The sequence below is a fragment of the Rhinoraja longicauda genome, chromosome 29 (genome assembly GCF_053455715.1).
Source record: "Rhinoraja longicauda isolate Sanriku21f chromosome 29, sRhiLon1.1, whole genome shotgun sequence".
In the NCBI taxonomy this organism is placed as follows: Eukaryota; Metazoa; Chordata; class Chondrichthyes; order Rajiformes; family Arhynchobatidae; genus Rhinoraja; species Rhinoraja longicauda.
In genome coordinates this window covers 5,441,240-5,453,577 of record NC_135981.1, presented here as the reverse complement: position 1 = coordinate 5,453,577, position 12,338 = coordinate 5,441,240, and the positions used below count along the sequence as shown (strand labels likewise).

General features: G+C 40.4%; 1 protein-coding gene across 3 annotated transcripts in view; it reads left to right on the top strand.

Annotated features, from left to right (window-relative positions):
- The window catches only part of LOC144607836 (F-box/LRR-repeat protein 20), a 109,356-nt gene that overhangs the window by 32,602 nt on the left and 64,416 nt on the right, over window positions 1-12,338 (top strand). For all 3 annotated transcript variants that reach the window (XR_013549143.1, XM_078424962.1, XM_078424961.1), the window contains exon 2: window positions 11,689-11,750. Coding sequence is in view for 2 of the 3 variants with exons in the window: in XM_078424962.1 (XP_078281088.1) it covers window positions 11,689-11,750 (62 nt within the window). In the remaining variant the exon portion in view is untranslated. The remainder of the gene's footprint in view (window positions 1-11,688; window positions 11,751-12,338) is intronic.

Sequence of the window (12,338 nt, the reverse complement as noted above, 5' to 3'; positions counted from 1 at the left end):
ACTCGAGACCACCCAGCTGAGAATGGAGGCAAACTGGAAAAGTCTAGAGAGAGACAGTTGGTTGTTATTGAATGCAGCACTGTGAAGAACTCTATCTTTGACATGTGGGTCCTTGAATACACAGCAAACAATCTGGTCCAAATACCCCAGACTGACAAGTCACAGCCCAGAAGCCAGCTGAAAAACAAGGCAGTGGGACTGGACAACATTCCTAAACTTCTTGCTTGGTAAAGAGTCACTGCAATCACAAATCAACGACCTTATTTCGTACACCTCCAAAGCAAGTATATGAATCCTATTGTGACAATGGAAGAGTTGTCTTCCATTTGCAACCTGTATTCTTTCCATCTAATGAGACAAAAGAGGTTGGTCTTCACTGTGCAGCATCTCTTAAGAAAAATTCAATTAATTATTAATATAATTAATCGCCCACAGAAATGTACTTCCATCTTGACTGTATACCAGTTGTGATCTTAACCAACAGATCTAATTTCATTGCAATCCAGCATCTCTGGGAGTAAAGGAGCACTACCCTGGAAATGGTGGGCCACATATCTTGGGGAGCTATCTCCGTGTAAGTAGACATAGATGAAAATCAGCGTTGTCTTCAGTATGCTAGCTTAGCCTTTGGTTGTGAGAAGCAAAGTGTGTTTGAAGATTAAGACTTGATTCCTGAATGCTTGTTGTCTACTAGGTAGCTACGATCCCTCGTATTCTTCTGAGATGGGATCCATCTTCATTTTCCAGCTCAAAGCAATGAAGGTGTCCCACCAACGCAATGGGCAGGTATGTTTGACACCAGGGTTCTGAAATAGGCACACTAATTTGAGCTCCATCACAGCAGGAGGTTAGCAGGTTAAATGGAAGTGTGTTCAGTTTGCTCTGGAAGTGTACCTGCCTGGCGACTTTGCCACATTGACCTTGTCAGCCAACTTGGATCCAATAGAACTAATGTGAAAGTGAATCACCCTCAGCCTTGAGGGCTTTGTTTTTAGGAACCATCTCCATGAAGGAAGGTGTTATTGAAATTCATCATAGTCTTCAGTGTACCAGGACAAGCTTTAGTTGTCAAAGAAAAATGTGTTTGTTGGTCATGACATCAATCCAAACATAAGGCATATGGGTTACTGAGTTGCTGTGGTTTTCATGTCTTTATTTAAATCCTTCTCTCTTCGCCCTTTGAATTCTCCAGTCAGTACCTTCACTAGCACTCTATTCTGATTCTTGTATTCTTTGCTGTGTCCACCACTAGTTCTTTTACTTTGGTTCAATATCTGGTGCTCCTTTTAAGCCTCTGCAAAAATATTAGTGAACTTTAAATTCATTAATGTGCAAGCTACTGTTCATTTATGCTGAAGTGTAAATGAGAAATGAAACCACAATGCAACAAGTACACTGAAAATTGTGGGTTGATTTATTTTCTTTAAAAAAATATATCTTGATTCTAACTGCAGCGGTAATGACTTCATGATCATTGTATTTACTGGTGTAACTCATTTTGAATATAGACAGTCACTTTTTGGACTTAAGTTGATGGAGCTGACCTTTAGTTAATGATGTTGGGGGCTGACTGCCCATAGGTAATTTTGTCATGTTTAATGGTAGTATTTATCAAATGTTGATAAACTTTGCTTGCACAGCATTCCATGGAATATCTTTACTGACGATGATCAGACATCAGAAGCATAGAGCTATGCAGCAAAGAAACAGCCACTTTGGCCCACCTTGCCTATGCCAAGCAAGTTGGCATACTGGGCTAGTTGGCCCATAGCCCTCTAAACTCTTCCTATCTATATATCTGTCCAAATGTCTTTTAAAAAGTTATAATTGTACCTGCTTCTATAGCTTCCTCTGGTAGCTCATTTCGGATGCTGATTATCCTCTTGGTGAAAAGATTGTCTCTGAAGTACTTATAAGAAAATAACTACAGATGCTGGTACAAATCGAAGGTATATATTCACAAAATGCTGGAGTAACTCAGCAGGCCAGGCAGCATCTCAGGAGAGAAGGAATGGGTGACGTTTCGGGTCAAGACCCTTTTTCAGACTGAAGTACTTTGTAACTCTCTGCCTTCTCCCTACTTACTGTAGCTTATGAACTCTAGTTTTAGAATCCTCTACCCTGGGGAAAGGCACTGAGCATTCACTTTATCCATGCTCATCATGATCTTGTACACTTCAATAAGCTCGCCCCTCAGCACAGAGCTGTGCAGCAAAGAAACGGGCCCTTTGGCCCACCTTGCCTATGCTAACCAACCAACTGTGTTCCCAGATGTTAGCGGTTACCTAAAATTTGAGAATTCAACATTCATACTGCTGTATTTTTGAAGCTGTTGTCTGACTATCAGCATAAGCATGCCTATTTAAATACATCTGTGCTATTCGTCTCAACCATTCCAATAACCGTCTAAACCGTTCAAAAATCGGGAGCCTCGATCGCCTCGAGGCAGCAGTTTGACTGCCTGACCACGGGAGAAGAATGAGGAGAAGATAAGACTTTTCTTTGCCTTCCATCACAGTGAGGGTGTGCCTGGAGCAATCACTGTGATGGTTGTTTGTGTTAAATTGTAATTGTGTGTCTTGTGTTCTTTATTGTTTACTGCCGGACCCTGACGTGAGAGGACGCTGGCGCTGTTTGTTCGCCGCTTCTCAGTCAGGACAAATCTTTTGTTTGTTTGTTTTTATGCCTTGTTTGTTTTGTAAAGCGTCTTTGAGTATCTTGAAAAGCGCTATATAAAATAAATGTATTATTATTAATAGTAACAGGTTTCACTTTATCATCACTTGTTGGGTAAAGAAGATTCTTTTAAATTCCCTTTTGATTTTTCTGCTCTTCTATCTTGTCCTTTATTGCCATCTAATTCCCAAGATATCCCTGAGCTTGCAATTGGTACATAGTTTATAGGCATTAATGGTATACTGTATAATACATTGCATTAAGAAGTGTCTCGACCCAAAACGTCACCATTCCTTCTTCCAGAGATGCTGCCTGTCCTGCTGAGTTACTCCAACATTTTGTCTACCTTCGATTTAAACCAGCATCTGCAGTTCTTTCCTACACAGGTATTGCATTACGATCTAAATAACCAGACCTTCACACCCTAATGGTGCAGTGATATGTCAAAGTTTAATTAAGTATACATAGTTTCACCATTGTTTAATCAGGAATTTTGTAAATTGGAACATTGCCTGTCGGTCTAGTCTCCAGTTTTAAAGGATGACAAATTTCACTTAGCTTAGCCATTGTGATGTCAGTGCCTGTAAATAATTGTCAACAGATTTAACATGTGCAATGTTACATGCTGAGCTGGAAAGCAAAAATGCTGTGTAGGATATTGAAATTGTATTAAACACGTATTAGTTTGTTATTCAGAATTAGTTATAAGAACTATTTTTAGATTTTAAATAAGAAGCGGTGCTTATGATGCTTGCATTCATGTGCGTAGCTTCATTGCTTACTATTTTTAAAATGAAAAATCAGGTACATGGAAGCAATGTATCCTGGTGTGACCTTTGGAACTGAGTTACTAGGAGGCTGATATAAGACAATAACTGCAGATGCTAGTACAAATCGAAGGTATTTATTCACAAAATGCTGGAGTAACTCAGCAGGTCAGGCAGCATCTCAGGAGAGAAGGAATGGGTGATGTTTCGGGACCCTTCTTCAGTCGTCTGGTTTGTGAATTAATGGCTCATACTTCCACTTAATTTTATCACGCCTGAATAATCCTTAACATTCTGCAGTGACAATTTGGAGAAACACCAAGCCACTTTTCAGATGTTTGTCCCCCTCGGGTACCTGGTGATGTTTAAAGAAATGAACTATAACTTGATTGAGAAACTGACTAACTTGATCAAGAGGCTGACTGACTCTTGCTCCTACTTCGTGTTCTTCAGCTAGAGGTTTGACAGTATTCGATTTACAGTCGCATTGACTTTAGGATTTGCAGTAATCACGCATTAAGTTCTAAAGGTAACAGGGTAGATTAATGATGGCTGAGTCTTGGCAGCAGAATATTGAGTGTATATAAATATAAAACAAGTGATAATATTTGTTATGGTAGCATTGGCCTTCAGTAATTTTACCTATTAAACAATACCCAATAATGATTCTGGGCAGTAGTAATTTTCACATGTGAAAACTAATTATCATTAAAGCAGTTGTAAAGTGGCAGATTCGGCAGCTTTGGTTCCATTCAGTGACGTGTGACTCAATGTGAAACAGCTTGTACATTTACTATTAATTCAGGGCTTGGAAGCTAATTCCTTGTTTACACAGTGACCTTCGCTTTAAGCTGGGCTCAGCAATCTGATCCATCAGTGTAGATTGAATAGATCTGGTCAGTTTGCCCAGATCGGCAACTCTGCATTTTGTTTATGCATGTTAAACCTCATTAATGCAATGTGTTCTTATTGGATTCATCAAACCTTAATTTAACATTATCATTCAGAAAAAAGTCTGGTTATGTATGGCAAAAGAGAAATACAATAATTGGAAGGAAAAGTATTTTCTGACAGACACATCAAACTTAATGCCTCTGCTTGTACAGTATTGGCTTCATGTCCTGAATGTAGCTCGGGTCCATTTCAACGTGGCGTCATGGTAAAGTTGCCAGCATTTGGAGTACATTTATTGGTCTAATTAATAGTATTAAATTGGATTTCAGCAGGTCTGACCTCAATAGGATGCTATGTGTAAGAAGGACCTGCAGATGCTGGTTTAAACCGAAGATAGACACAAAAAGCTGGAGTAACTCAGCGGGACAGGCAGCATCTCTGGACAGAAAGAACGGGTGGCATTTCGGGTCGCGACCCTTCTTCAGACAGCAGTCTAAAGAAGGGTCTCGACCCAAAACGTCACCCGTTCCTTCTCTCCAGAGATGTTGCCTGTCCTGCTGAGTTACTCCAGCTTTTTGTGTCTATCTTCAATAGGATGCTCTAAACAGTTTCAAAAGCTGAAGGGCCAGTGGCCTGTGGAAATCAAAAAGCGATGGTGCTAATCAGTGCAGAGGTCATGCTAACCATTACGTTTGCACATCCAAATTCCTTGCAGATTTTTTCCGCTCATAGACTTGTGAAACGTCTCAGTTTTCAGTTTATCATTGCCATATTTAAATTTGATGCACAATTCTTTAGCAAATCTGGTGCCTATGTGTTTTAATGTTAACGCATGAGAGAGAGAGAGAGAGAGAGAGAGAGAGAGAGAGAGACAGAGAGACAGAGACAGAGAGAGAGAGAGAGAGAGAGAGAGAGAGAGAGAGAGAGAGAGAGAGAGAGAGAGGAGAGAGAGAGAGGCTTTTTTGTATATTAGCAATGTGATGATTGCTCAACCTGTGCATTGTTATCCTGAAAATGACATGTTCCAAGTCTTTGCAGAGTTTATAGTGAGATAGTTGTATCTCATTGCATGATTGTGAAAATAATCATGTTAGAGTCCTAGTCATGCAGCATGGAAACAGGCCCTTCAGCCTAACTTGCCCATGACGACCAAGATGCTCCATCTATACTCGTCTCTCCTGCCCTTGTTTGGCCCATATCCCTCTAAACCTTTCCTAAACCATGTACCTACCTGTGTTTTATATGTTATAGTACCTGCTTCAACTGCCTCCTCCAGCTATTTATTCCATATACCCGCTACCCTCAGTGTGAAAAAAACTGGCCCTCAGATTCCTATTAAATCTTTCCACTCTCACCATACACTTGTGGGTTATTACTTCCCCTATTCTGGGTAAAATACTCTGTGCATCTACCATATCTATTTCCCTCATAATCTTGTACACCTCTGTAAGATCATCCCTCATCCTCTGACACTCCAAACTCCTGGCATGTCCAACCTCTCCCTGTAGCTCAGGGCCTCTGGTTCTGGCAACGTCCTCTTAAATCTTCTCTATATTATTTCTGTCTTAACAACATCTTTCCTATAGAAGGGTGACCAAAACTCCAAATCTGGCCTCACCATGTCTTGTTGTTGATCAGTTTTACCCCTTGAGCAAATCTCAGACTTCTGTTTTTCCATAAGAATAAGTTGTTTTTTGACCAGGATCATTTGTCAGATAATTTGATAGCAATATCTTGAACAAGTCTTAAATTTGAGCTGATTGTTGACTGAGTACACTAGCATTCACAGCCATGATTGAATGGTGGAGTTGACTCGATGGGCTGAAGGGCCTAATTTTGTTCCTATGACTTACGAACATTCAATATGTGAGTTCAGCAGCACTTATCGATAAGTGTTCGCACCTTTCTCACTCCTCTCTGACCTTGCTGCCAATGCAAAAAAAAGACGGGGTAGATATATGTATTGATAATTTATTTATGAAAAAGTAATGGAATTCTTTTCTGATTTAGATGATATTCCTGGATGGTACCTTGGGGCACTATATAAATGCAAATAGTTGTTACTATCCAAGATGTATATTTCCAGGAATTTCTAATTTATGAAAAGCCAGGGGAAGATTTATTTCTCTCTACCGTTACCTTTCTCCATCAAACTCCTAAATCCCAACCTTGAAGTCACCTAACTATTTTGGGTTCATCTTGTATTATCAATGTGATGCTCTGCTATATACTGGCATTAATCTTTGCTACCCAGAATTCATGTTCTCTTTCCCTGCATGTGCATTATATTTTCATTCAAACGGCTCATGAATTGGATTATTTATTGAGAGCAGGGTCATGTGAGTCCTTGTATGACCTGATGAGGATATAGTAGATATGGTAACATAAGTTTTGAAGAACTATCCAATGTGGACGCTCGAAAGGATTTTCTACATTAAATTAATGAAGAACTGAAATGTAAATGACGGGCTGTTTTTATAGGATTTCAGATTAATGTGTTACATATGCCAGTATGTTGTAGTTTGTGTGCCATTGAGCTGTAAGTCTGAGATTTGTTACTCCAGCTGACTTTATAATTGAAACCACTTTCACTGCAGGGATCAAAAATTCCACTGTTCTGAGGTCAGTGGTCTGGCTATTTTAAAGGTTGGACCAAAAGAAAATATTTCACTTCGTCTCTGTGCGGGGTTCAAAGGACAAGGTTGAATTCATATTTACTTGTACTGAAGTAAAAAAGAAGTATTTAAAGAAAATGGAAAGAATGCAAATAAGGAGACTGGGCGTTAAAAAGCTAAATATAGGGATTTTGGCCGTCGGTTTTTATGCAAACCTGACTCTTTAGTTATTTGTATCCTAATAATATAAAATAATTTTCCTATTTCACTTAATTTTTAGTGGCCACGCCATCTGAGGTCTTAACCTGCTTGCGATCTTTCACTTCAGCTGAAACTTGACTAACTCTCTTTACTCCAAATCTAAGCAGAAATGGCTGAAGCAAGTTCCTGTTATAATTACCGTTTCTCTTAAACCCATCCTACATTTAGCAGGAGAAACCCATAAGGATTGTTCTTTATGGGTACCTGCATATTTTTCGTAGTCATAGTTATACAGCATGGAAATGAACCAAATCGTCAATACAACAATGCAGACCAAGATGCCTAACTACACAAATCCTATTTAGATTTAGATTTAGAGATACAGTGCAGAAACAGGCCCACTGGGTCCGCGCCGCCCAGCGATCCCCGCACACACTAACACTATCCTACACCCACTAGGGACAATTTTTTTTTTTTTCTTACATTTGCCCAGCCAATTAACCTACATACCAGTACGTCTTTGGAGTGTGGGAGGAAACCGAAGATCTCTGAGAAAACCCACGCAGGTCAAGGGGAGAACGTACAAACTCCGTACAGACGGCGCCCGTAGTCAGGATCGAACCTGAGTCTCCAGCGCTGTATTCGCTATAAGGCAGCAACTCTACCGCTGCGCCACTGTGCCGCCCTATTGTCAGCCTATTTGCCTGGGTGTGGCCAATATCTCTCTAAACTTTATTTACTTATGAATCTGTCTGTGTGTTTTGAATGTTATAATTGTATCTTCCTCTATCACCTTTGCTGGCAGCTCATTCCATAGACATACCACCCTTTCAGCCATGTGAATTTTCCGCGGATTTCCACGTTTTTTAAATCCATTTTCCGCGCTTTTTACAAGATTTCCACGTTTTTCACTGCCAAATAAACGGAGAAGTCGGATCAAAAAAAGAAAGAAAAAAACCAATGTACAGACTTGTAATGAACACTAGGGTTCTGCTAGGGGTTCCGCGAGAAATTCCCCACGACGTGGAAGTCTCCCCGTAAATGTGGCACCTAGGCTGGGCAAGGCAGCCAATCTTGACCTCATCGGGACTTCCACGGCCAATCGGTGGGTTGAATTTGTAACCTGTGGCCGGGGCTCTGGAACTCCAGCCCAGCTGGAGCCAGCACATCCATCCCCACAGCTGACTTCCTTGGCCGGCTGGATAAACCATCAAAGCTCTGGAACCAAGAGTGGCAGAAAATCAGTGGTGGAACTGTAATGAGTGAATATTAAATTTAAGTGCAAGATTATATAACTAAATTAATTAAGATAAGGTTAAAATATAAAACACAGCAGAAAAGCCAATTACCACCTTTTGGGGCTGATTATCAATTAATGTGCAAATTTACTTTAAAATGTTATCAGTGTACAGTGCCGTATTCTCATTATTCCAATTTTTTGACCCCCGTTGTACACCTCGCGCAAGCGCTTGGCTCTGTACCTCTTTTTTTAACTCACTCACATGCCTGCCCTTTATGTAACAACGTTCCTCTCAACAAGTTCTTCAATAGCTTAGACTTAAATTTAGGAAACATAATTAAGTTTGCAGGTAATATTCTAAAACATTGTGGCAGTGGTTGGGAGTCCAAATATTTTGGACCGAGAAGAAATCAATGGTCAGGTGGACGAGCAAAATGAAATTGTCCATGAAGATTAAGCAACAGTGTATTGGGGTGAGCAAACCCAAAGCATTGGAAACTCAGAAAGCAGACAACATAATCAAGGACCACTCATGCCCTGGACATTCCCTCCTCTCCCTTTGCTTGTTGGACAGACGACACAAACCTTGAAAACACGTACCACCAGAATCAAGAACAGCTTTTTCATTGCGATTGTCAGCCTTTTGAATGGACCTCGCATTCCTGATCTCCCAATCTATCTCGTTGCAGCCCTTGTGCTTTTTTTAATCTGCACTTTCATCATGGATGTAACACTATATTCTGCACTCTGTTCTCTCTTTTTGCACTACCTGTTGTGTATGACTTGATCATAATTATTTATTGGTAATTTACCCGGAAAACAAAAGTTTTTTTTTTGTGTTGCATGAGGTGCAGGAATAATAAACCAATCTTAATATCAAATACTTGGATTGATCGTAGAATAAGAAAACAGGCAGGTCCTATTGAGTTTGAAACATTTGGCCACATTTAGAGTACTGTGCATTTCTGGTCATCATATTGCAGAAAGGAAGTGAAAACACCATAAGATGTGGAAGATATTTCCAAGAATGTTGGTCGACAAAGGGTGGCTTGGCTGGAATTGCTTTTTTTGTAACTGCATATAAGCGGAGGTTAGATTTGAGGCTTGGTTAAGGTCAATAGAATGACCCACTCCCCTTAACTCTGATGTGAGTAACCTGCTATGTTGAAAGAGAGGAGGGATTTTTCACCCAGATAATGATGGAGGTAGAGACGCTCAAATTAATATTTCATGTAATATAACATGCAAAATTGCAGACTGAGCACTTGTTACGATACTCTAGGGGGGCATGGATACAGTGCTGTCAGTTTCTATTTGGTGTATTCATATACTATTTTAATTGCACTAAATACAATAAATACTGGTGCATCGAATTGACGCTCCATAGATGATATGTATTTTTTTGTCATCATTGGTGAAAAACATTGCTTTGTAATGTCATGGGCAAAGGCTCGGAAATTTTAGTGCTTCCACTTTGTTCTGTTGTTGGTGAGAGCGGGGAATTGGGGGGGGGGGGGGGGTGAAGGAAGGGAGATGGAGCTTACAAACAGCATGTCCTGACATGCTCAGTGAATGCCCAGTCTCTATGTGAGTTGTCTCAAAACAAATCTTTGTATTGAATGGGCCTAGTTTTGTCTCATAGCCATGTTCCTGAGCAGGAATGTAGCTTTAACCTGCAGAGTTTTATTCTGCATGCCAAGTATTATGTATTCAAAGCTAATAGTTGTGGAATAACTGCTATATTTAGAGCAGAGTATTGTTGATGAAATTTCCAACACCGGAAAAAGTGACTTTCTGGACCAATATAAATTAATTTTCTTGAAAGGTAAAAACACGCATTCCATGATTGAATGACATGCTGGTGTATACAAATTATTATTATTTTTTAACTATAAAGATTTCCCAATGTTCTGAACATTTATTTTTGGTTGTTTTTGTTTTTGTTTCTACTCTAAAGGTCCTAACTCTTTGCCAGAAATGTCAACGTGTAAAGCTGGCCAGAAAGATACCAGTGCTATGTATTTTTAGCTAGTTTTCCAATGGTGTGTCCTATAGAAATAGGTTGACAGTTGTGACAGACATTCCACAAGTTTGGAAGGGGAGTAAGGCTGATTATGCTTTGGTATTGGTGTTACTGCTTTTATTTTAAGTCTTGTCAGTTATACATTATCCCTCTCATACATTTGTGTATATATGCATGTCTCTAAGCTGAACAGGCTGGGTCTGGAGACTAAATCAGTACGTTAACATTTTTGCAACTAACAAATAAACTGAAATGAGACCTTGAGGGCCAGGATTATTTCTAAGCTTTGATTTGCTGAGCTGCATTTTTTTTCTGTTTGTCGTGCAACAGCTGAATGTATTTTTTCCAATAATTTTCACTCTTTTAACCTTGACGGGTGGATGAGGCAGTGATTCGGTTTTGCCGTTGTTTCAAGGGAACAGGTTCAAGGATCTGACTAGCAGAACAGAAAAAGGCTCACTCGTCTGTTTAGTTACCAATCAGTTTTATTGGCAAAAGAACAAAAACAATATTTGTCTTGGTAAGCGCAGGGTCCTTTTCTCTCTCTCTCTCTCTCTCTCTCTCGCTCTCTCTCGCTCTCTCTGTGTCCGTGGCGCTGATCGCGACTCAGCCCGTCGGTAAACCCCTCTCGTACATAAACTATAACTTATGGCTTACTGGCGCCTGCTGTTATACAGGTAAAAAAATCAGCCATTCAAATAACCGCTGGTAAGTCCTGGCCAATAGAGCTGCTCCCAAATTCAAACTGTAACCAATGGCAGGGGACTGCATCTGAGCGAGGCTCCCCTCGCGCCTCCCCCCGGCACAAAGCGCTATCAGCCGCAGACTGGCGCGTAAAGCAATACACACAGCGCTGCCGGTTTGTCGCGCAAAGGTTTAAACACCGTTGTTGGCTTAGCGTGTGGGAATTTAAACAAAGAGCCGTCGGCTGCAGCGCTATGGGTTTAAATATAACGCTACCAGCCTCAGCGCTATGAGCTTTAACCTTAGCGCTATGGCCACAGCGTTATGCATCACAGACGGTTCGAGCACAATTCTCATATAGCAGCTGTTTACATAATGCCCACACTAAACGTTGGTTTTGTAACTTGTTGGATCACTGAATGAAACTCCATTTGAAATAGTTGTCACTTCCTCGCTCCCATCCCCAGTTTTGAACCTATGCGTGACAGTGAAATGCGAATGGAGCCTCGAGTCCATTTCTGGTCTCATTGTTTGTATAGATTTTGATTTTCTCTTGTCATGTTCTAACACCAACCCTCTGTGTTCTAGATGTTCGCGAATAACGACGAAGCTGTGATAAACAAGAAACTCCCAAAGGAACTTTTACTCAGGTAAGAAGACCACAAATCAATCCAAGAAGAAATCCCTTTCCAGTACCATGTTGAGGCTGTTTATCAAAAAACATTACCTTATTTGCAAAGTCATTAGGTTGAAATGCTGTTGGTGGGCATTCAAAAGAAAATGCGTTTAGAATTTAGAAACATGAAATAGATTTGCTCGTATTATGTTAAAACCCCAGCTTATTCAAGCCATGAGTATTTAGTTTTTAATAGACAATAGGTGCAGGAGTAGGCCATTCGGCCCTTCGAGCCAGCACCACCATTCAATGTGATCATGGCTGATCATTCTCAATCAGTACCCCGTTCCTGCCTTCTCCCCATACCCCCTGACTCCGCTATCTTTAAGAGTTCCATCTAGCTCTCTCTTGAATGCATTCAAAGAATTGGTCTCCACTGCCTTCTGAGGCAGTGAATTCCACAGATTTACAATTCTCTGACTGAAAACATTTTTCCTCATCTCCATTCTAAATGCCCTACCTCTTATTCTTAAACTGTGGCCCCTGGTTCTGGACTCCCCCAACATTGGGAACATGTTCCCTGCCTCTAACGTGTCCAACCCCTTAATAATCTTATATGTTT